At 40.4% G+C, this 25109-nt stretch overlaps 1 protein-coding gene across 12 annotated transcripts in view; it reads left to right on the forward strand.

Annotated features, from left to right (window-relative positions):
* The window catches only part of adgrl3.1 (adhesion G protein-coupled receptor L3.1), a 1303645-nt gene that overhangs the window by 168129 nt on the left and 1110407 nt on the right, over window positions 1-25109 (forward strand). For all 12 annotated transcript variants that reach the window (XM_051927733.1, XM_028802158.2, XM_051927732.1 and 9 more), the window contains exon 2: window positions 10855-10995. In XM_051927733.1, the coding sequence (XP_051783693.1) occupies window positions 10941-10995 (55 nt within the window). In that variant the 5' untranslated portion in view covers window positions 10855-10940. The remainder of the gene's footprint in view (window positions 1-10854; window positions 10996-25109) is intronic.

Below are 25109 nucleotides of genomic sequence, written 5' to 3' on the forward strand. Positions count from 1 at the left end.
GGTCAGTGGAATGGTGAGGATGCAAGGAGTAGAGTTGGCGAAGGTGGATGAGTTTAAATACTTGGGATCAACAGTACAGAGTAATGGGAATTGTGGAAGAGAGGTGAAAAAAGAGAGTGCAGGCAGGGTGGAATGGGTGGAGAAGAGTGTCAGGAGTGATTTGTGAAAGACGGATATCAGCAAGAGTGAAAGGGAAGGTCTACAGGACAGTAGTGAGTCCAGCTATGTTATATGGGTTGGAGACGGTGGCACTGACCAGAAAGCAGGAGACAGAACTGGAGGTGGAAGAGTTGAAGATGCTAAGATTTGTATTGGGTGTGACGAGGATGGACAGGATTAGAAATGAGTACATTAGAGCAGTGGTCCCCAACCTTTTTGACAGCAAGGACCACTTTATTAGATGCAAATTTTTCCACGGACCGGTTTTTGGGGGGCAGTTTTATACACAATTATATAACATTTCTATTATTATTAAAGTTATTAAGCAGTTCGCATACGTTTGCAATCTGAGATTTTTCTTCTTTTTTTGCATATAACAAAGACATATGCTTTACATTTGCCATTCCAACAGATTGCACATCACAAACATTAACACTGCAATCTTTTTTTCGTGTCTGCCATTTCTATAGGAGGGTGACAATGAGTTAAATTCCAATGGATGTTTTTCAAATGTTGACAAGCAATAAGCAAAAGGAATCAATGAAAACCACAGTCAACAAAAACAGCAAAAAAAAAAAAAAACAGTACAAGGAAAGTTCGAAGAAAGAGATTTTTTTTACAATGTTTATGTTTGGGGATCGCTGTGCAAACGTGCACATCTGAGCTGCGACCACAGATCTAACTGCTCTGTGGATGATTCGTTCAAGCATTTCAAGGTCACTTCGTTGTAATGAAAGCATCTGTTGAATGTACTTCGTAGTAATGTGATTTCTATAGACTCATGTCATATGGGGAAACTGTCGGGACCATAAAAATACTTTGTTGTAATAGACTCTCACCTCGGTCTCTCTCCTCTCTCCCCGCCCGCCAAGCGTTCTGAAAAGTCTGAGTGAGTCGCCGTTGCCGGCAGTTCTCTCGCGGCCCGGCTGTCAGATGGCTGCGGACCGGTAGTGGGCCGTGGACCGGGGGTTGGGGACCCCTGCATTAGAGGGTCAGCTCAAGTTGGACGGTTGGGAGACAAAGTCAGAGAGGTGAGATTGCGTTGGTTTGGACATGTGCAGAGGAGAGATGCTGAGTTTACTGGGAGAAGGATGCTAAGGATAGAGCTGCCAGTCAAGAGAAAAAGAGGAAGGCTTAAGCGAAGGTTTATGGATGTGGTGAGACAGGACATGCAGGTGATGGGTATAACAGAACAAGATGCAGAGGACAGAAAGATATGGAAGAAGATGATCCGCTGTGGCGACCTCTAATGGGAGGAGCCGAAAGAAGAAGTCAGCGTTATGTTGCAGCTTCTTTTCTACTAGTGTAGCATATTGCTACAGCTGTCTGCTTATAGCTGTGTCTCACTTCAGTGTTCCGCTAAAGTTATCCTTTCTCTCTAATGGCATTCCACTCTCTCCACATGTGTTCCCTGTCCTCTCTTTTACTTCCGTGTTCCTCCAGTCCTCCCTTTTTTGTCCAATCCTGTCCCTGTATCTACCTGACACTGCCTGAGGATGGACCAATGAGGGAGCACTAACAGGTGTTAAGCTAGGCAACCACACTTATTTTAACTTTGACATTAACTTTATTAACATTCTGCAAAATCTACCCAGGTTACACGGTCCCCCTTCTAAAGTCTAGATGTCCCCATCAGACTCCTTATTGATGAGATGAGAGAAAAAAAAAACTAGACAGAAAGATCGGACAAAAAGGAAAGACAGAAAGAGAGGCAGTGAGAACAGCATCAGGAGGCTGGATGTGCCATCCTGTTTGAGTATGAGAGGAAGTGCTGTTGATGGCCCTGTGAAGGATCAGTGCTCTATGGGCGGATTGTCCCCACTGATTATTTCTCTAGAAGTGGATGTGATTCAGAGGGAGTCTTACCCCAGGGATCCAAGGTACGCCAGGGGAGCAAGGACAATCAACCCTGCGTTGTCTGGCTGGCACTGCTTGGAGGCAGCTAAGACGGGGGGTTGGGTGGCGAGGACTGTGGCTGCTAGTGTCTCCACTGGCTGAGCAAGCAACGGGAGAGCTGGGGAGATGTAGTCGTGCTGGGCTCGTCTGACAGACCATGAAATATCTGATGGTTGTTAGTTTTAGTCTCATTTTTAATTCAGATTTTTTTTTTACTCACAGACAGTCACCATTTTTATTGGCTTATTTATTTATTGAAGACAGCACTGCACTCTGGACACTTTTGTTTATAATATAAGCACTATTCCACCTTTGCACCTACCCCTTGTTTTGTGTGTGTCATTTGCTCAGCTCATACTTTCGTTACGTTACAGATGGTGGCAGGTTCAAGAGGCTCCTAGATGTGACAGGAGCACAGAGACAACCTGCACCATCACACCTACCTGTACAATATTAGGTTGTAGTTACATTGACTTCTGAATCTTACATTGGGGTTATTTAATATTTTTATATCTGCTTTGATTTTACAGACACATGGAAACATTGGTTTCTTAATTCAGCAGTGATGGCAGGTTTTTCAGAAGTAAGATTTGTTAAAAAATGTTTTTGATATGCTTAAAATTTATTTAATAATTTTTTACCATATTTACCATTTTTATCATTATTTACCATAATGTATTGTATGTACCGTATTACAAAAACAATTGTGCCATATCTTGATTGTAAAAAATTGTAAAAGATAAAAAATAAACCATTATCATTTTAAACACTGAATTTTAAATTTTTTTTAACAATTTCACATTAACAATTTTTAAGTGGTTCCCTGCTAAACGGAGCATCTACTGTATTGTATGTATACAGTATATACAATTGGTAACATCAAAGTATCCATTTCATTGTAGTATTATAAATTTAAGTTAATTATCTCAATTATAATATCCAGGGCAATAATTATCAATTATTAATTTTTCAATAGATATGCAACACTATTGTGGAACCAATGCTTTTACATGAGTGATAAGCTCATTGTGCTTGCTTAATCAGCTCCATCAGAATTTAATCCTGAACATTTAGACCAGTCTATCCCATCTAAATCCCATCTTGGAGACATACTGATGTCATCTTTGAAAATGAGAGAGAAGAGGCTAAGAGTTGCTGTTTTTGTGTTTGCTCTTAAAATCTTATTATATTATACTTATTATGTGTACTTATTCTTATATTTTTATTCAAATTAGTGCCGGCAAGACAGGGTAATAAGGAGAAATAGCTTTCACTAGCATACAACACCAGTTCAGTAACAGAAACAGCGATTCCTTAGTGGGAAAACAAAGAAATTCAGTGGCTGCCTTCAAAGCGTTTAGATGCTGATTAGGCCCAAGTGTCTGTAAGAGCAGTAAAGAAATTAACTAGCAGTGGATATTCAGTAAACAAGTTTTTCTAGGTTGAACAGTTCTTAATTGTCAGGAAAGTAGAGCAGTTAAGAGAGCAATAGCATAAGTGTCTCTGCCGCTTGCGTATGTGGATTTCAGTTTCACCAAACAACAAATCTTTTAACTCTTGCGGATATGCCTCTTCATTGGGAAGAAACACTACTTTTCCCTGTTGGCAACACAAATTAGACGATCTACAAGTCTCTGACTTAAAGTTTAAATCCAAACAATATATTCAATCTCTTTTCACTGTTCCGTTATTTCACTGAGTAATAATTTCCATTTGTTTGCGCTAATGCGATCTTTACTATTATTTTTTTGAGTCTTTCGAATTTTAGCACTTTCATTATCTCTAACCTGCTCTGCATGTGTATCGCGCCAACGTTTTTGAACCTCATTACAACATTCTACTTTGTCATCCACTCTTTGTCTTTTATTTCCAGCCCCAGGTGTGGTTAAATCTCTAAGCACAAAGTCTCGTCTCGTTGGACTTGAAAGTATCTCTCTGAAAAAGTCACGTCTCGTCCCAGGATTTTTTTGTATGAGTAGGTTAGTTCAAGATTGTTTAAACTTGGGTATGGGGGGGACAGGGAGTTTAGGCCAGGCCAGGTTTTGAACTGTACATGGAGGGACATACAATAGTGTAAAAATAAAAATGCAGTAAAAATGCAATTTACAAATAATGTAAATTATAACCCATTGTTTAAATGTAAAAGTAAAATAAGTAACACATTAAAAATAGCTTGCTTTAATGCTAGAAGTATCAAAACAAAACAATTGAGTTGGTGATGTATGTAGAGGAGCATAATTATGATACTATAGCAATAATGGAAACCTGGCTAAATAACTAAGATGGGGATGAGTATAACATAGAGAGATACACATTTTTTAGGAAAGATAGGCAGAACCGAAAAGGAGGTGTGGTTGCTGTTTATTTCAAACAGAATTTAAACCACAAGCCCTATTCATCTGGACGATGAGCCAAATCTAATTGAGGACATGTGGCTTTGCCTAGAAAGCATTAGTGAAAGAAACATTATTTTAGACATGTCTTATTGACTGCCTAATGCAGACAGTAATTACAATGCACATCTATTTAGTAATATTAAAAAGGCAAGTTTACAGGGGGATGTTAAACAAGGATTACTTTACAAATAGCAGAGCACAAGAGAAGTAGTTTTTAGAAGTAATCAGTGACTGTTTTTTGACACAGTATGTTAAAGCATCAACACGGGGTGAAGCTTGTCTAGATTAACGGCATAGAGGTGATTGATACACTAGGGTTAAGTGACCATAATATAATGCCAATCTCAGTGCTTTGGAAGAGTGTGGATGCAAAGACTAAAACTGTTAAGTTTAACTTTGGTAGAGCAGATTTTTAGGAGATGCGACAATCTTTAGGGAGGATAGACTGGGATAAGAGTTTAAGGATGGAGACAGAAGAGGAGCAGTGGAACAAGTTTAAAAATGTTTTACATGTAATACAGAACAAGTACATACCTAAATTTGGAATTAGTAGAAATTAAAGAAAAAACAGTTGCTTTATAAAAAGTTAAAAAGAAGCTGCAAAGGAAAAATTAGCTGTGTAAGGCATATACGACTGATAACTCCAATGAGAATCATAGGACATATGAGAACGTGAGGGCAACCATTAAGAAAGATATTAGGGAGGCTTAAAGACAGTTAGAGAGCAATATAGCAGATGACCCAAAGAGATTCTTTCAGTATTTCAGCAGTAAAAGAAAAGTCAAGGAGGAGGTGAAGTGCATCAGGAATAGTAAGGGGGAATTTAAAAATACAGACAAAGAAATAGCAGCTGCTCTATACTCGTAATGAAGTAGATAACCTCCCAGCAGTAAAAGGGACTACTAAGGAGGTACTGGGTGATCTGGAAATTGTATAGACAGAAGTACTGCTTAGATTAAAGGCTGAAATCAAACAAATTTTCAGGACCAGACAATATTTACCCTCAATTTCTTAAAGAGGTTAGTGAGTGCATATATAAATCCTTGATGCATACTTTTAGGAAGTTACTGTGTACTGGTGAAATTCTGATGGACTGGAAAATGCAAATATTATCGCGTTATATAAAAAGTAACTATAGGTCAGCAAGCTTAACATACATTACAGGAAAATTAATGTAAGGAGTTATAAAACTATCCATCCATCCATCCATTTTCCAACCCGCTGAATCCGAACACAGGGTCACGGGGGTCTGCTGGAGCCAATCCCAGCCAACAAGGCAGGGAACCAATCCCGGGCAGGGTGCCAACCCACCGCAGGACACACACAAACACACCCACACACCAAGCACACACTAGGGCCAATTTAGAATCGCCAATCCACCTAACCTGCATGTCCACCTAACTGCGAGGCAGCAGCGCTACCACTGCGCCACCATGCCGCCCTATAAAACTACTAATTAGTAATTATAATTATTGAGCTACTAATGACAAGAAAAGAGTTACTGAAGAGTCAATATGAGTTCAGAAGATGGAGGTCTTGTTTTACTAATATGCTGGAATTCTATGAGGAAGCAACAAAAAGGATATGATCAACGTGGCGCATATGATATAATTTATCTGGACTTTCAGAAAGCATTTGATAAGTTCCCACATGAGAGGTTGGGCATCAAACTAATGTTCTAATAACGCTGGAAGTAGTCTGCACAGTTTACATGCTGGGTAAGGATTTACAACAAATCTTTGTGTATATTTCCATGTGGCAATTTGATTTGCCAGGTTTGTGGAAGGCATAGAAAGAACTTCATTGTAAGCCTCCTTACCAGCTGTTCAGATGCATTCTTTGCCATGTCCTCAGTTCTCCATTTACAGTGGTGTGAAAAACTATTTGCCCCCTTCCTGATTTCTTATTCTTTTGCATGTTTGTCACACAAAATGTTTCTGATCATCAAACACATTTAACCATTAGTCAAATATAACACAAGTAAACACAAAATGCAGTTTTTAAATGATGGTGTTTATTATTTAGGGAGAAAAAAAATCCAAACCTACATGGCCCTGTGTGAAAAAGTAATTGCCCCCTTGTTAAAAAATAACCTAACTGTGGTGTATCACACCTGAGTTCAGTTTCCGTAGCCACCCCCAGGCCTGATTACTGCCACACCTGTTTCAATCAAGAAATCACTTAAATAGGAGCTGCCTGACACAGAGAAGTAGACCAAAAGCACCTCAAAAGCTAGACATCATGCCAAGATCCAAAGAAATTCAGGAACAAATGAGAACAGAAGTAATTGAGATCTATCAGTCTGGTAAAGGTTATAAAGCCATTTCTAAAGCTTTGGGACTCCAGCGAACCACAGTGAGAGCCATTATCCACAAATGGCAAAAACATGGAACAGTGGTGAACCTTCCCAGGAGTGGCCGGCCGACCAAAATTACCCCAAGAGCGCAGAGACGACTCATCCGAGAGGTCACAAAAGACCCCAGGACAACGTCTAAAGAACTGCAGGCCTCACTTGCCTCAATTAAGGTCAGTGTTCACGACTCCACCATAAGAAAGAGACTGGGCAAAAACGGCCTGCATGGCAGATTTCCAAGACGCAAACCACTGTTAAGCAAAAAGAACATTAGGGCTCGTCTCAATTTTGCTAAGAAACATCTCAATGATTGCCAAGACTTTTGGGAAAATACCTTGTGGACTGATGAGTCAAAAGTTGAACTTTTTGGAAGGCAAATGTCCCGTTACATCTGGCATAAAAGGAACACAGCATTTCAGAAAAAGAACATCATACCAACAGTAAAATATGGTGGTGGTAGTGTGATGGTCTGGGGTTGTTTTGCTGCTTCAGGACCTGGAAGGCTTGCTGTGATAGATGGAACCATGAATTCTACTGTCTACCAAAAAATCCTGAAGGAGAATGTCTGGCCATCTGTTCGTCAACTCAAGCTGAAGCGATCTTGGGTGCTGCAACAGTATGACCCAAAACACACCAGCAAATCCACCTCTGAATGGCTGAAGAAAAACAAAATGAAGACTTTGGAGTGGCCTAGTTAAAGTCCTGACCTGAATCCAATTGAGATGCTATGGCATGACCTTAAAAAGGCGGTTCATGCTAGAAAACCCTCAAATAAAGCTGAATTACAACAATTTTGCAAAGATGAGTGGGCCAAAATTCCTCCAGAGCGCTGTAAAAGACTCATGGCAAGTTATCGCAAACGCTTGATTGCAGTTATTGCTGCTAAGGGTGGCCGAACCAGTTATTAGGTTCAGGGGGCAATTACTTTTTCACACAGGGCCATGTAGGTTTGGATTTTTTTTTCTCCCTAAATCATAAAAACCACCATTTACAAACTGCATTTTGTGTTTACTTGTGTTATATTTGACTAATGGTTAAATGTGTTTGATGATCAGAAACATTTTGTGTGACAAACATGCAAAAGAATAAGAAATCAGGAAGGGGGCAAATAGTTTTTCACACCACTGTAACTGTGTTTTTTGGCAAAGATAGCTATTTCATCTGCTTGAAAGCCCTCTACCCAGCATCACGTTTACTATTTGTTTGGCAGGAAATGAAATCAAGTCCTTTCCTATGGTATGTGGCTTCCCAGTCTTAGCAATGTGTTTCACTAGGTACACTGCATGCACTGTATTAGCATTTTCATCTTGGTAATATACGGACTCAATAAAGCACTGTTTGTCTTGTAGTTCTGTTACCTTGGCCTGAAAATATTCAAGCAGTGTAGACACATAATAAGAATGTTTAGTTTTGAGGTGATAACATAGTTTGGCCTCAGGGTCTCATTTACAAAGGTTTCTCTGCACAGCACACATTGACTTAATGGTTCCTCCTCTTTGCCAGTGTGTATGACCTAAATGTTCTTTACTGTATGTTCTTCTAACCTTTCATTTTTGTTGCACATCTCTATTGTTAAGGCATTGTAGGGTTTTAGTACATAACAGCAAAATTCCACCTCAACACTCCTTTTATGCTTAGCTGTTGGAATAATAAACAAAGCATTGTAGTAGGAGAGCATTACAGTTATTTAGTTGATTAAAAACAAAAGTGTAAAATAATTTTTTAGTATCTTGCGTGTTGTAAGAGGTCTAAATTTTGCAATATTCCTTAAATAAAAAAATACAGCTCTAGTAATAAGGTTAATATAAATTTTAAAGTTTAGGTGTTTATCCATTATAACATATAAATCTCTACTTTTGCCTTGATGTGAAGTGCCAAGTGATCGAGTTTGTTTCTAAAACCTGCCCTAATTTCTGCAAACAACTAAGATTTACATTTTTTCCTTGTTTGGCTTGAGGAAATTACTATTCCTCTATTCTGAAGTGCAAGTATAGCACTGGACCAGAGAACACAGAGTTTCAGTGTCATTGGATGCTATTGATAAATAAATCCGCATGTAATATGCGTAAATCTGGTCGATCTCCTTGTGTTTCTAAATAATCTGGCCTAATGGACGCATAAACACAAATCTGTACAGTGTGTTATCTGTCAGAGGATCGGAAGAAATAATTTTGTGGGGAAAGAGAAACTGATACACAATTTGTTTTGCAGGAATAATTGATTCACCTTAAAAGTGTGATGAACAGTCATGGTCAACTCAGAGGTGCTTGTACTGACACAAGAATGCCTCAACAACAGTTCTTTGTGGTCAGTCTTTTTTATTGGGACATTATGTACTATAATACAAACTGCAATAAGAAGTGTTAATGTAAGGAAGCTCATATGCTGTCTGTTTTCTCCAGTCTACCCACACTTATCAAAATGTACTTTTACTTAGTGCAGAATACAAAGTAACATTGAAAAGGCATTTAAAAATGTTCAATTTGGAGCCATTAAAATGACAAAAAAAGAATCAGACATATGATTGTCTTTTCAGTTGTCATTGATGAGAAAGGAAATCATATTCTGTTTGTTTGATAACTCACCTGTTGAAATGTTTTAGCACATAATCACTTACAATTCCACCATCCAAGTCATTGTGTGACCTTCAGCAAGTCACTTAACTTTCCCATGCTTCAGTTGTAAAAATAAATGAATGCATAAACATTTCTAAAGTAACACTAATCATGAGTGTCAGTTTTATTCTAATACTGTACTGTAAATGAATAAATAGACCTCTTAGTTCTAAAGCGTTACTCAAGTAGTGGTTGTTAGAGGGCAAAGTTAGCTGGTATTTAGACAAAAAAACACATAAAAATCAACCAACCCAATCTTATATATAAATGTCTAAAAGTTTGTCTGTCTGTCTGGCCCGGAAGTGAGAGGTAGAGTCGAGGTAAGGGCTCCACCTTCGAGGAAACAGAAAACTCGCTTAGCTGCTAATAACACAAGCGGGGCCATCACGTCAGCAAAACGAAATGTCAGAAGAAAAACAAAGTCGCTTAGCCACTAACATCGGCAAAATGGTATCCCTTTTACATTTCCTCCTTACGCTAATGCACAAGTGATGCAAGCACGTCTGCAAATCGAATCCTCATAGGACAGAGATGCTCAGAGTAGTTCTTTTCAATTACCTGACATCTCTTCATTTCAGTTTTATTTCTGATGATTTCAATAGTTTCTGGAACCCAAGGCTTTTTACAGCATGGGTTTACACAGCTAGTAATGTATAAGTTTCATTTGTCAAGGTATCATTCAGGTGATACATTTTTTGGTAATTATTTTTTTGCATTTATGCAGTAGTTGGCTTACATTTTGGCTTGGTTTCTGGAGCATTTGTGAGATGTGACTTAATCCTTTGCAGCATGAGATGATTTTTTTGTGCTTCAGGGAGAACCTATCTGGATTATAGGTCTATTATGGACATAAAATCATTCATTTGGTATTGTTTTGTAATAATTTCTTCCTCATGTCTCACCTGTTCCATATTCTGTTTTTCACTCTGGTTTTCATATACATTAGACCAAGGCTTCTGTGTACAATAATTTTTTGTAAAAATACATATTGCCCAGAGATGGAAAGTACTATGGAAAATGTGTGTGTGTGTGTGGGGGGGGGGGGGGGTCATCAGGTGTTTGTTATGTAGTGTCATGCAGAAATTGAAAAAAATTTGGACATGCAATAAGAGATTTCCAAATAATAAATAAGATGTCATATATACAGGTAGAATATGCAAATTTTTTTGATATTTAGTAAATAGGTATTGGCATAAGGGCTCTTTTTATTTTGTGAAAGCATTTCATACATTGTCACCAAAATGTGTTTGATCAACAATGTCAGCAATACATTTTCAAGATAGACGATTTGATTACCATTCCATTAGAAACTGATGAATTTAGACAAGCTATAACAAAGAAAAGAAAATGAAACCTTTGACAGTTATAGTTTGCTGTGTGTTATTTGTGTACAACTGGCAGTACTTAATCTGTTTTTATTGTATGGTTTTAACAGATACAACTTAAATGGTGTGATTCCCTGAAAAGAAGAAAAAGTTAATCTACAAGTTGAGATCTCCCTTTGCAACTCCAGGAAATACCATGTGGACTTTACAATTGTTTATCTTTGCTGTTATTTTCATCTCAGCTACACAAAGTAGGTTGTGTTCTCCCTTTTTATATATTTGTGTATTATACAGTATATACAGTACGAGGGATGTTCAAAAAGTTCCTGCATTTTTATATTTTCGTTGGAAAGGGAGGGAGGAGTAGTAATTGGGCATTAAAAAGTTGGTATGATGCTGGGAAAATTGTATTGCAAATGAAGGTGACTATGTAGAAAAGTGATGTAATTTGTTTTTGAAATTCTTAATAAATAGAGTTAAAAAAAGTGTGGAAACTTTTTGAACATCCCTCATATTAACTGTTTGCTTAATCAAGTATGGCTCTAGAACAGGAGTTCTCAAACTCAGTCCTGGGGAACCTCTGTTGTTCCACTCAGAGTCGCAATCAGTGATAATAATTGATCTTGGTGAAGTTTGCTTCTTTCGTTGTATTCTAATAATGACAATTAAAAAGAAGCAGAGCAGACACCTGGGGAAACAACACTGAATGAAGACAGGTTACAACTACTTTAGTGTCAGAACCACTAATTAGTAAATAATGGATTAAATACCCAGAAAATCTGGAATAGAACAATGAAAACCAGGATAAAAATGTTGTTAAAAAGTAAAAAATACATTTCCCATATAACTGCTTAGTACATTTTAATAAAACTTAATTTTGTAATTTTTACATTGACTCCAAACACAGAAACTGGGTAATAACAGATCACTTTATTAGACTTGCAGTCCAATTAAAAACAGAAGTTGGTTGGAACAAAAACCTATAGCCACAGTAAGTCCCCAGGACTGAAACTGAGAACCACTGCACTAGAAGATTAGGCCAATAAAAATATTTTATGTTAGAAGAATTGTTATACTATGTGTTTTTATTAAGTTTAATGTCACTGTTCTCTGTGCCCACTGTTATAGACTCATTCATACAGGCCGACCAAGTATGGCACACAGGGGCACTGCATCAGTATTTAGAATTGCCGAGCCAAGCACAGGACTAGAGAGCCAAAGGACAACTGGAGAATTGATTAGTCAGCCTAAAGACAGACCAGTATATTTTTGTCTTCTGTCAGTACACTATTCTCTTCCCTTGTTGGGAGAATGAGAACTGTATGTAGGCATTGTGCTATTCCTGTATGTTTGAAGGTGTGGTTTGAGTCCTGTCCTGACCTTGTTTGGATTCGGAGCCAAGGAGCCTGCACATGGAGCAACCAGTATATAAGAATGGACACCTAAGGCCAACACTTTGAAGCTTCCGGGCGGAAGAGTATGTCTTCCGTCCGAGGCCGGGCAGAAGATTATGTCTTCTGTCCGGTTAAAATCCTTTCAGCGTGGCGACGAAAGATGACAAGACTGCGTAGGTCAAGTCTCCCACATGCTTGATATGTCTGTCATAAACTTCCCATTTGTAATACCACATGAACCCGTCAGTAAAGAGCTAGATTATCCTTTATGCTTCTCGTGTAATCTTTTAACCGTCTTATTGCATGAGGGGTGGGGATAATACCTTTTTTATTTATAATTATTTGAATTCAGGTTAATTAAAATGCCGCAATTGAAAAGAACATATTTCCGGAGAGCTAATGCCTCTTAAGGAAACATGAATAAAAGTCAACTTTACAAAATTTCAGTTCTGTACCAAATTGTGCCATATATGAGATAATTCAATTCAAAATAGTACATTGATTGCATCTTTGTCACTTCATGCTATAAGGTGATACTGTACCCTGCAAGAGATATCTTTAAGTGCCCACATACCTTGACCACATGTTATGGCAATTTCATTTGGCTTACACCTGTCAAGATTTGACTTGGCTCAGCATATTTGCCTATAGTTTTCTTTGCCCCTCCATCTGTGCCTGTTGCTATGTAATATTAACTATGCTGAAGTCATATATTCAGAAGGGTAAAGGAGGCAAAAGATGAAAACTGGTTACAGCTCATCAGTGTAGCTTTCTTTATCTTACCAGTATGAAAAGCCTTTAACTGAGTTAGTGTCATGCCACCTCGGTCTTACTTGATTAAAGAAAGTCAAAATTCCAAACAGGTTACTAAATGAAATGCACGTTTTTTATTACTCCAACCAACCACTCCCCAAATCACCCATTATTCCCACAGTCCCTGTATGTCCTGTCTAAAAGCATCATGGGAACTGTAGTGCTTATTATCTAATTATATACAAGTTATATATATATATATATATATATATATATATATATATATATACATCTCACCACATCTCCCCCTTTTTGAGAAATACCCTTGTAGCTTAACATACTTGCATATATATATATATTGTGGTAGGCAAAGAATTTTCCAAAGACGTAGATGTAGCAGGTGAACCAAGATCCTCCTGAGGTTGATATAGGCTACCTTCATCTTGTTTGCTGTCAGTTGCCACCACTGGTACTGACTGAAGGTGATGTCTGTTACGGTGCAGTACCGAGCCATTACTTGTTTGCACCAAATATGAGCGTGGCTCATCCTTTGGGCTTATGACAGTTTCTGGTGTTTGCCAACCCTTGTCTCCATCTAATTTAAGAAGCACCTTCTCTCCTGGTTGCAAAGAAAGAAGTGTGCGTGTTGAATGTCTTTCATCAAAAAAAAAACTTATAGCCTGCTTTAGCCTTAGAGTCATTTTCAGCTATCTCTTTAAAAGGAAAGATGTGTGGTTGAAGTTTTCCATCTATCACTGGGACCCTTGTACATATTGGGCTTCCCAGCATCAACTGGGCAGGACTTGCTCCTGTAGCTCTATAGTTTAAAAGGGCCAAGTAGGGATCTGGTTGCTTCAAAATGTGTTTGGCAGTCCCCACAGCTCTCTCAACTGCACCATTTGCCTGTGGAAAATGAGGGCTACATGTGGTATGTTTGATACCCCAATCTAAACAAAACTAAGCAAATTCCATGGAACTGAATTGAGTACCATTGTCTGAAAAAAATTCCGGTGGAATTCCCCATCTTGCAAACATGGTCTTAAGTCTGGCAATGATGTGCTGACTTGTAGTTGATTGTAGCTGTGCTATTTCTATATCTTTTGAATAATAATCTACCACCAATAGATAATCCTTTCCGGAGAGCTCACACAGGTCTGCCCCTATCTTATACCAGGATCCTGGTGGTAAAGTGTTAGGTATAAGTGGCTCTTTACTGAGTAGGCTTATGCTCTTTGCAAAAGTTACAGCTTGACGCCTTTCTGCGAATCTCTACTCCAATCCCTAGCCACCATACAGACATTTTAGCCCTTTGTCTGCAGTTTGTTAACCCAAGGTGTCCTTCATGTAAACGATTTAAAATTTGTTCTCTAAGAGCAAATGGAATGACAATCCTGTCCTCATACAAGAGTAAGCCCTCAGCTTCAGTTAAAGATGCCCTTACTGCATGAAACCTTTGCAGCTCATAAGGCACATGACGAGGCCAACCATTGCTGAGAAACTCTTTTACCTTTCATAATTCAGAGTCTTTCTCTGTAGCTTCTCTAGAGAATCGTAAATCCAAGAATGGCAATCAGTTTCTGTTTCGTCCGATATTTGGATGGATGACATATGATGGAGGGTGGGTGCGTCTGGGGAAATGTCATTTAATTAAATAAGCATATCTGTACTAAGGCGGTTTCGTTTTGTGGAGACATGATTCCGTTGCCTTTGCTGACACCGACTGCTGGCAGAGTGGAGCACAGCAAGTTTAGTTTACAGGTTGTGGTGTTCGTGTGCCAGCCACTGAGTCTGGGAAGCCGCTGGGTTAGAGTCTGTGACCATTATGTGATCTATATTACTGGCACAGTGGATTAGAGCAAGTGTAGTGCACTGCGTTTGACTCTGGACTCTGGGGCGGGGGCGCTCATAGGTTGTGTTGTTTGGGTGCCACCTACTGACTCTGGGAAGCCGCCGCGTTTTGGGAAGCCGCTGCGTTTGACTCTGGGGCGGATGCCACGGCACAGTATGTTGTGTTATTTGGGCGCCACATACTGACTCTGGGAAGCCGCCACGTTTTGGGAAGCCGCTGCGTTTGACTCTGGGGCGGGCGCCGCCGCGTTTTGGGAAGCCGCTGTGTTTGACTCTGGACTCTGGGGCGGGCGTAAAGGCCGCAGTGCGCATGCACCTCGGTGCGTCCGTCGTGCATAAATTAACTGTGGTTTAGTAATATAGATTTTTAGCTTTAGTTCAGACACTGGCCTGAACTTGATCACCGACTCAACATGGGCCTGTATCTCTGCCTCTGTATTGGGGTATTCCTTATCACGCACTGGATTATGTGACAATGTGTCAGCCACCACAAGTAACTTGCCTGGAACATGCTCAGCTTTTACATTAAATCTTATCAAACGCATCAGGAGAAGTTGACATCTCAGGGGTGTTTTATCAAGATCACATGTGTTGATTAATGGGATTAAGGGTTTATGATCTGTTTGCAGAATGAACTCTCTTAACCCATGGAGGTAATGGGCAAACCTCTCGCATGCCCATACCATCGCAAGACACTTCTTTTTGATTTGTGAGTATTGCTGCTCTGCCTTTGTCAATGTTCTAGAGCAAAAGGCCACAGGTTGTGCTCTGTCTCCATGTGTCTGCAGCAATGCAGCTCCTAAGCCATAGCTGCTAGCATTAGCCGACACAATTGTGAGCCTTTGCACATCATAATAGGCTAATACTGTTGTGGATGATAACATTTCTTTCACCCGTTCAAATGCTTGCTGTTGTGGTGTGTCCCACACCCACACTGCGTCTTTCTTCAGTAACTCTGTTAGGGGATGAATCTCTGTTGAAAGACCTGGCACGAACTTACCCAGATAGTTGTGAAATGTCTACTGGGTTTGGCATCTATATATATAATGCACTAAGCCGACAGAACAAGCAAGACAACCATGGGATACGCACGGTATAGCCACGCCCGCCAACTCACAGAGACCCGCCCACCAACTCTAAGACCATGGGATACGATGACAACTCACAGAGCCACGCCTGCCGACAACATAGAGCCACGCCCACCAACAATTCACTAAGCAGCTGACCATGGCACATGCCTGACAACAATTCGAGCGAGAGCGAAAGCATTTGCCAAGAATATTTTCATTAATCAAGAACGAAAGTCGGAGCTTCGAAGACGGTCACATACTGTCGTAGTTCCGACCATAAACGATGCCGACAGGCGATCTGGCGGCGTCATTCCCATGATCCACCGGGCGGCCAATTGGGTAACCAAAGTCTTTGGGTTCTTAATTTGACTCAACACGGGAAATCTCACCCGGCCCGGACACGGAGAAGATTGACAGATTGATAGCTCTTTCTCAATTCTGTGGGTGGTGGTGCATGGCTGTTCTTAGTTGGTGGAGCGATTTGTCTGGTTAATTCAGAAAACGAACAAGACTCCCGCCTGCTAAATAGTTACGCGACCCAAGAGCGGTCAGCGTCCAAATTCTTAGAGGGACAAGTGGCTTTCAGCCACGTGAAATTGAGCATTAACAGGTCTGTGATGCCCTTGGATGTCCGGTACTGCACGCGCATTACACTAAATGGATCAACGTGTGTCTACCCGGCGCCGAGAGACGTGGGTAAGCCGTTGAACCCCATTCCTTGTTCCCCACGAACAAGGAATTCCCAGTAAGTGCGGGTCATACGCTCGCACTGATTACGTCCCTGCCCTTTGTACACACCCCCCCTCGCTAGTACCATGGTCGGGTGACTTGGTGGATTATATACAGAAAAGCAGCCAGAACCGCATAGAACAATGAAAAGACAACGTGGCTCAGAGGTGCATGTGGACTGTAGCAGAGACAAAAGCGACTGAGGCGGTGTTTGGAAAATGAACAGTCAACGTGACTCACAGGTGCATGTGGACTGTACACAGACGAAAGTGACTCAAGTGAGGAGTTGGGGGCGGGCACATGAGCAGGCAGTGCGTACTGAATGATGATTGTATGTTGGTTTGTAGCGTGCATTGTTGCAATGTTACTTTTCTTGGTGGTTTATTAAATTACGGATTTTTTAAATGTTCATTTTTTTCCCTGTGCTTAAAAATCATTAAAAAAGCGGCGTGATTATGCGGCATATGGGCGAGTATCAGTGATTGCTTTTATTTTGTTAGGATCAGGCTTCACCCCCTCTTTGCTAATAACGTGGCCAAAGAATTGCAGTTCACTCTTACTGAACTGACATTTGTCTCCGTTAAGCTTCAGTCCCGACTCCTGTATTGTTCTCAAGACTGCATCTACATTTTTATCATGTTCTGCTTGGTCTTTACCATATACTAAAATATCATCCATAACAACCTCTGTACTTGTGTGATCTCGCAACAGTTTGCTCATTTCTCGTTGAAATATCTCAGGTGCTGAGGAGATTCCAAATGGTAAATGCCTGAAATAAAACCTGGTTTGGGAGTTATAAATGTAGTTAACATTGCACTCTTAGGGTCCAGAGGGATTTGCCAAAAACCAGAGGATGCAGCAAGAGTGGAAAAGACACTAGCTTCTGTAAGTCTCGGTGCTATATCCTCTAGTGTTGGCAAGATAAACTTCTCCATCTTAACAGCTTTGTTTAGGTGCTTGAGATCTACACAAATTCTTATCTTGCCATTCTTTTTCGTTACTGGAACCATGGGAGCACACCATTCAGTGGGCTCAGTTACTGCACATATTATCCCAATTGACTGCATACGTTTCAATTCTTCATCCACCTTTTGCATCAAAGGGAATGTCACTCTGCGTGGTGTGGCTAAGCTGTATGGCTGCACATTAGTCTTTAGTTCTATCTTAACTGGCTTATAGTTTAAAAGACCTATTTCCCCAAAAACACATGCACTGACTTAGTCAGCTGTAATAACTCACCCCATGCTGCATGCTGCACTTCTACTTAAAAGGCTGTTAGCATATTGTCCATCCACTAAAAAAATCTGTTATCTCTGTTTCTGCAAAAAAAATTCCAACTATTTGTACTGCCCCAACTGGACTCTTGGGGATTACTGATGTTTTAACTAAAGGGGAGCGGTTTGGGAGAGCCACATATGTGCTACGTGACATAAGTGTGACATCTGCTCCAGTATCAATCTTAAAAGTTACTACTTTACCATACACTGGGAGTTTTACTTGCCAGTGCCTCTCAGAATCAGGTTCTTCCACACTCCCCAAGAAAAACGGCTCATTGTTGCTGTCTGTCTTTTACCACAACTGCTCTAACTGTCTTACTTTTACAAACAACAGCAAAGTGTCCCATTTTATTACACTTATGACAGTTCTTATTATAAGCTGGACAGTCTCTCAGGCCATGCAATCTGTTGCACCTTGAATAGTGTGTTTTCTCCGTCGGCATTTGCTTTTGCTGTGCCTTCTTGCCGTACTGTCTTTTTCTTCCAGGATGGCATTTTCCTCCTCCGCGTTGAACCATTAGTGCCCAAGCGTCTGCGTCTGTGATCATGGCATTCTGCTTTGTAACAAGCTCTGACTAGCGTGCAATTTGCACTGCTCAACCCAGTTTAAACCGCTTTCCACCTGCAGGCTGACAGAAATCAAAGGGTTCAGGAGCATTAAACTTCGACATTTTTTTTTTCTTCTTCGTTCTTCAAGGAGGCTTTTATTGCTGTCTTTACTTCAAGACCACTCCTGACACCATGTCATGCCACCTCGGTCTTACTTGATTAAAGAAAGTCAAGACTCCAAATGGGTTACTGAATGCAATGCACGTTTTTTATTACTCCAACCAACTACTCCCCAAATCACCCATCACTCCCACAGTCCCCGTATGTAATGTCTGAAAGTATCATAGGAACTGTAGTGCTTATTATATATATATATATATATATATATATATATATATATATATATATATATATATATATATATACAGTGCATCCAGAAAGTATTCACAGTGCATCACTTTTTATACATTTTGTTATGTTACAGCCTTATTCCAAAATGGATTAAATTCATTTTTTTCCTCAGAATTCTGAACACAACACCCTATAATGACAACGTGAAAAAAGTTTACTTGAGGTTTTTGCAAATTTATTAAAAATAAAAAAACTGAGAAATCCCATGTACATAAGTATTCACAGCCTTTGCTCAATACTTTGTCATTGCACCTTTGGCAGCAATTACAGCCTCAAGTTTTGTTGAATATGATGCCACAAGCTTGGCACACCTATCCTTGACCAGTTTTGCTCATTCCTCTTTGCAGCACCTCTCAAGCTCCATCAGGTTGGATGGGAAGCGTCGGTGCACAGCCATTTTAAGATCTATCCAGAGATGTTCAATCGGATTCAAGTCTGGGCTCTGGCTGGGCCACTCAAGGACATTCACAGAGTTGTCCTGAAGCCACTCCTTTGATATCTTGGCTGTGTGCTTAGGGTCGTTGTCCTGCTGAAAGATGAACTGTTGCCCCAGTCTGAGGTCAAGAACGCTCTGGAGCAGGTTTTCATCAAGGATGTCTCTGTACATTGCTGCAGTCATCTTTCCCTTTATCCTGACTAGTCTCCCAGTTCCTGCTGCTGAAAAACATTCCACAGCATGATGCTACCACCACCATGCTTCACTGTAGGGATGGTGCCAGGTTTCCTCCAAACGTGATGCCTGGCATTCACACCAAAGAGTTTAATCTTTGTCTCATCAGACCAGAGAATTTTCTTTCTCATGGTCTGAGAGTCCTTCAAGGTGCCTTTTGGCAAACTCCAGGTCACCTCCCTGACTAAGGCCCTTCTCCCCCGATCGCTCAGTTTAGATGGCCGGCCAGCTCTAGGAGGAGTCCTGGTGGTTTTGAACTTCTTCCACTTACGGATGATGGAGGCCACTGTGCTCATTGGGACCTTCAAAGCAGCAGAAATTTTTCTGTAACCTTCCCCAGATATGTGCCTTGAGACAATCCTGTCTCGGAGGTCTACAGACAATTCCTTTGACTTCATGCTTGGTTTGTGCTCTGACATGAACTATCAACTGCAGGACCTTATATAGACAGGTGTGTGCCTTTCCAAATCATGTCCAGTCAACTGAATTTACCACAGGTGGACTCCAATTAAGCTGCAGAAACATCTCAAGGATGATCAGGGGAAACAGGATGCACCTGAGCTCAATTTCGAGCTTCACGGCAAAGGCTGTGAATACTTATGTACATGTGCTTTCTGAATTTTTTTATTTTTAATAAATTTGCAAAAACCTCAAGTAAACTTTTTTCACGTTGTCATTATGGGGTGTTGTGTGTAGAATTCTGAGGAAAAAAATGAATTTAATCCATTTTGGAATAAGGCTGTAACATAACAAAATGTGGAAAAAGTGATGCGCTGTGAATACTTTCCGGATGCACTGTATATACATCTCACCACAGTTAGATTCCAAGTTAAGTGTTCTATATTTTATTGCACCCACAGGCTAGTGTTTTTGGATACCTCTACCTGTGCTGCGTTTTACATTTTTGCTTTTAAATTCCACACCCATTTCCCTTTTTTGGACTTAAATGTTTTTTTTTTTATTCCTAAACTCTGATGGTGTCCAGGGGCCTAATGTATAATGCCGTGTGTAGAACTCACACTATAACATGGCGTAAGCACAAAAGCGGGATTGTGCGTACGCACAGAAAAATCCAGATGCAGGAATCTGTGCGCACACAAACTTTCACGTTCTTCCACTACATAAATCCCGATCAGTGTGAAAAGTAACGCATGTGCACGCGCCTTCTGTCCCGCCCCAACTTCTCCCAGAATTACGCCTCTTTGAATATGCAAATCAATATAAATAGCCTTCTGTGAAAAGACAATGGGAAAAGCATAGGGGAAAATATAAGAATTTCAGCGAATACCAAGTGGAGGCAAAGGAAAAACGTACTATTTGTTGATTTAAATAGTGGTATAATCAACAAAAGAAAGTTGATCGAGTGACAGAGTGTCGGAGAAACTCGAAAGATCCAAGTTCACAAAGTCGCACAGTGCCCGAAATAAAAAAAAATCACATATCAAAGTCGCCGTGAAAAGGCGAGTCGTAGCCCACCGTCTGAGTGCCATATGAAAGCTTATTAGGGTACAGAGAAAACAAATAGGCACACAGTGGGAAAAAAGCACGAAATGTCAACTTTAATCTCGAAATTTCCACTTTAATCACGTAGTTTATTTTGCCATTAAAATAGAACATCATAAACTTCATCTTAAAATCGTTTATTTTACTAGTTTCTCAAGTAGCACGTTAAATGCTTTGTTCTGTATTTGATCTTCTATGTGCTCTATGTGTGTGAATCACTACGTGCTTCCGTTCTTTCTCTTTCTCCGACAGGACACAGAATCCATTACATTCGTGATATTACAGCTCTCTGAATAATTAAAATACTGAGATGTATACGTGATATCATTTTCATGATGATAGGAATGAAAGCATGTTATTAAACATGGGAACATGGTGGCGCAGTGATTGTTCATATCTCACGCAAGAGTCTTGCTGTGCCATGTGCGACCTTCAATGAAATAATTTATTACAGAAGTACTGTCTCTTTCAAACGTACTAACCTCCAATTCCTGTCCTTACTTTTCTTTCTCCAAATATCCAATCGCCACACAATCAGCTCTGTAATAGATGTTAAGCCATCTGTAAGCTTAGAACGCCGATTCTTCAAAACTTTTAAGGAACACTGAAATATCTTCCTAGTACATGTTTAATTATACTATCCGTCTATCTTTCCAGTGTCGCGTCAGCGCAAGAATACAATGCAATGCAGGAACAATCCCTGAAATAGCTAGCGCTGCGGCACCGTGTCCTCACATGTGTAATTATTAACAATACAGATTATTTAAATGAAGTTAGTTTTAGCTGGGGTGGCATGGTGGCGCAGTGGGTAGCGCTGCTGCCTCGCAGTTGGGAGGCCTGGGGACCCGGGTTCGCTTCCCGGGTCCTCCCTGCGTGGAGTTTGCATGTTCTCCCCGTGTCTGCGTGGGTTTCCTCCGGGTGCTCCAGTTTCCTCCCACAGTCCAAAGACATGCAGGTTAGGTGGATTGGTGATTCTAAATTGGCCCTAGTGTATGGGTGTGTTTGTGTGTGTCCTGCGGTGGGTTGGCACCCTACCCGGGATTGGTTCGTGCCCTGTGTTGGCTGGGATTGGCTCCAGCAGACCCCCGTGACCCTGTGTTCGGATTCAGCGGGTTGGAAAATGGATGGATGGATAGTTTTAGCTGTATAATATAATCAACATATTTTGCTGCATTTCATCTTAAAAATGAATACCGTCATCATATGTAAATACGTGCTTTATAAAGTGGCGTAGGTTGTGCAATATTATAACTGTAGTGCAAGTTTACAGTGAGGTAATTGTACTTATAAGTAAACAGTTCTACAAGGAGCACTTGATGGACTGATTAAGTGCGTTTAGAGTTCTTGGGATGAAACCTTTTCTAAACCGCGAAGTCCGTACTGGGAAGTCTCTATAAAGCGTTTTGCCGTGGCTCAGGCAGCGTCTGCTTCATGCTGTATACCGATATTTCTCTTTCCGATCAGCTGCTGCTGTGATTCCCCACTCAGATACAGTGATATAAATACTCAGAGTGGTGCAGTGAGAGTAATATGGAAAAAAGATGATCTGCTGTGGCAACCCTTAACGGGAGCAGCTGAAAGAAGAAGAAGATGCAGTGAGAGTTACAACGCTAAAGCAGTTATGGTATTTGGAATACTATGGCTATTCCCTGGACCATTATATTGCTGCAGGTTAATTACAATCAGATGCATTACACTAATAAACAATATGCAGTTGGTTTCAGTGTATTTATAAAGCAGCGTCAGGAATGTGGAGCTAAGAAAGAAAGGTGATCACACAGGAACAGTAGCACTGCTTTGACGCTGGGTGCCGCCAGTCTGCAAAACCGATCGGAGAAATTGCGTACGCCAAGGTATGAGTTACCGTGGAAATGTGCATGGCTTTACGCCAAGTTTAGGTTTTATACATCGCGATTTGAGCGTGGAAACGGGAGTACGCAACATTTCTGTGCGTACGCACCGTTTATAAATAAGGCCACAGGTTTGCACCCTGCATTTTTTGCATAGTCTACTGAGTGTGATGGGACAGTGCTTTACTGTTTTCTTACAGGACAATTTCCTTGTGCCTACATATTCTGTTTACTTGCCTTTTGAACATTAAGTGTCATTAGGTTTATAAGTAAAGTTAAAAAGAATCAGTTTTCTGAGACAAAAGAAACACTGCTTCTCAGTTCTATTTTAAATCTGTGTTTATATTTATTGTCCATCCATCCATTATCCAACCCACTATGTCCTAATCACAGGGTCATGGGGGTCTGCTGGAGCCAATCCCAGCACACACAGGGTGCAAGGCAGGAAACAAACCCTGGGCAGGGCGTGCACACATACACCAAGCACACACTAGGGACAATTTAGAATCGCCAATGCACCTAACCTGCATGTGTTTGGACTGTGGGAGGAAACCGGAGTACCCGGAGGAAACCCACACAGACACGGGGAGATAACGCAAACTCCACACAAGGAGGAACCAGGAAGCGAACCCGGGTCGCCTAACTGTGAGGCAGCAGCACTAACCACTGTACCACCATGCCGCCCTATATTTATTGTGAAATATTTAAAATTATTAGATAGCTCTTCTCCCAACATTAGACTGGAACACGTTGGGTTTCACTAATAGCATTTCATATTGTAAGTATTTTAATCTGATAACTTCACTACACTACCAGATCTCATTTTGCTTAATAGAACTGATCTTGAACCACTTTCTACACTAAAAGCTTAAAATTAAAAAAAATTAAGTTTACTCAGTTGGGTAAATATAAATGGCATACTTTTATTAAAAACTCTTATTTCTTAAAATGTTTTATTTATATTCTACAACTGTAAACTTTCTAACCTTGATGTCATACTTACTAAAACTGCAACTGAAGGAGATGCTGCTGTAGCAACCCTCATACCAAAAAATAAACCAAGGAGGCCAAAAAGTACAAAAAAATGTCTTGTCTTACAAAATGTAGTATGAAGGAGCAGTGAACACATTCACTTGTCCACCTCAAAGTCGTCAGAGTACTCCTTTCTCTGAAACTTGCTTTCAATCTCTTGTCTCTGTCTCTTTTTTGTCTCTTCTGTTTTTTTCTCTTCTGCAGCATGCCTTTGCCCAATCATATCTTTTGACATGCTTTTAGTCTGCCTACCCAAGGATTACTTTGGGAAATCCCCAGGATCATTTAATGGGCGGAGAATGCACTCTTATTATCCTAGGGTTCTCCATTAAGATATAATACTACTAAAAGTGTGCATACAAGCAAGTATGCGTCACATTTTGGGCATCTCATTCAATACATTAGCTCTTACTAAACTTCAACCTGAATAAACTAGGTGAATTGACATTGCTAAAGTGGACCTAGTGGATGTATGTGGATCTGTGTGTGTGTGTGTAGTCACCCTGTGATGGACTTGCACCCTGTCTGGCTTCTGTTCATGAGTTGCGTTTGATGATTACTAGGATCAGCTCCAGCTGCCCCAAGAACATGTTCTGGATGAGCAGGTTGGAATGGATATATTATGATTATGATTATTATGATGATGATTATTATTATAATAATAATAATTATTATTATTATAATACACTCCCCTCAGGACTCAATGATGTGCTGGTGCAGATGCCAGAGGTCAACCAGACCTCTCAGGCTTTGAATTCAGCTTGTTGTTTAGCTGAGGACTTGTTGAAGAATGTAGGCTGTGCTGAGGAGTGTGATCTTCTGGATTTCTTTTGTGCGGACTCTACACAGAAGTTTGTCCAGCTGCTCTTGATAGTTTCCATTGCGCCTATGTCTACTGGAGCCACTCTTGTCCTTGTGTTCCACATGGGTCTGACTTCGAACTCTAGGTCTTTATATTTGATGATCTTCTCTGCCTTCTTGCTCAGGATGTGGTTGTCATCTGGGATTGTCACATCAATGAAGACCCACGACTTGCTCTTCTTGTCATGGAACACAATGTCTGACTTATTGGCGGTGATGGTACAGTCTGTGGGGATAGTCTTGTCCTACATGATGACACAGTCTCTGGTGTCAACAACTGTGTCTGGTATATGGTTGCACCAGTTGTCTGTCATTGGGACATCCAGCTGTTGACATATTGCCCAGTGCAGGCACATGCTGACTGACCTTGTTGTGACATTCACAATATTCCTTCACAGCAATACATGGCATCCAGACA

This window comes from Erpetoichthys calabaricus, chromosome 5 (genome assembly GCF_900747795.2).
Source record: "Erpetoichthys calabaricus chromosome 5, fErpCal1.3, whole genome shotgun sequence".
Classification (NCBI taxonomy): Eukaryota; Metazoa; Chordata; class Cladistia; order Polypteriformes; family Polypteridae; genus Erpetoichthys; species Erpetoichthys calabaricus.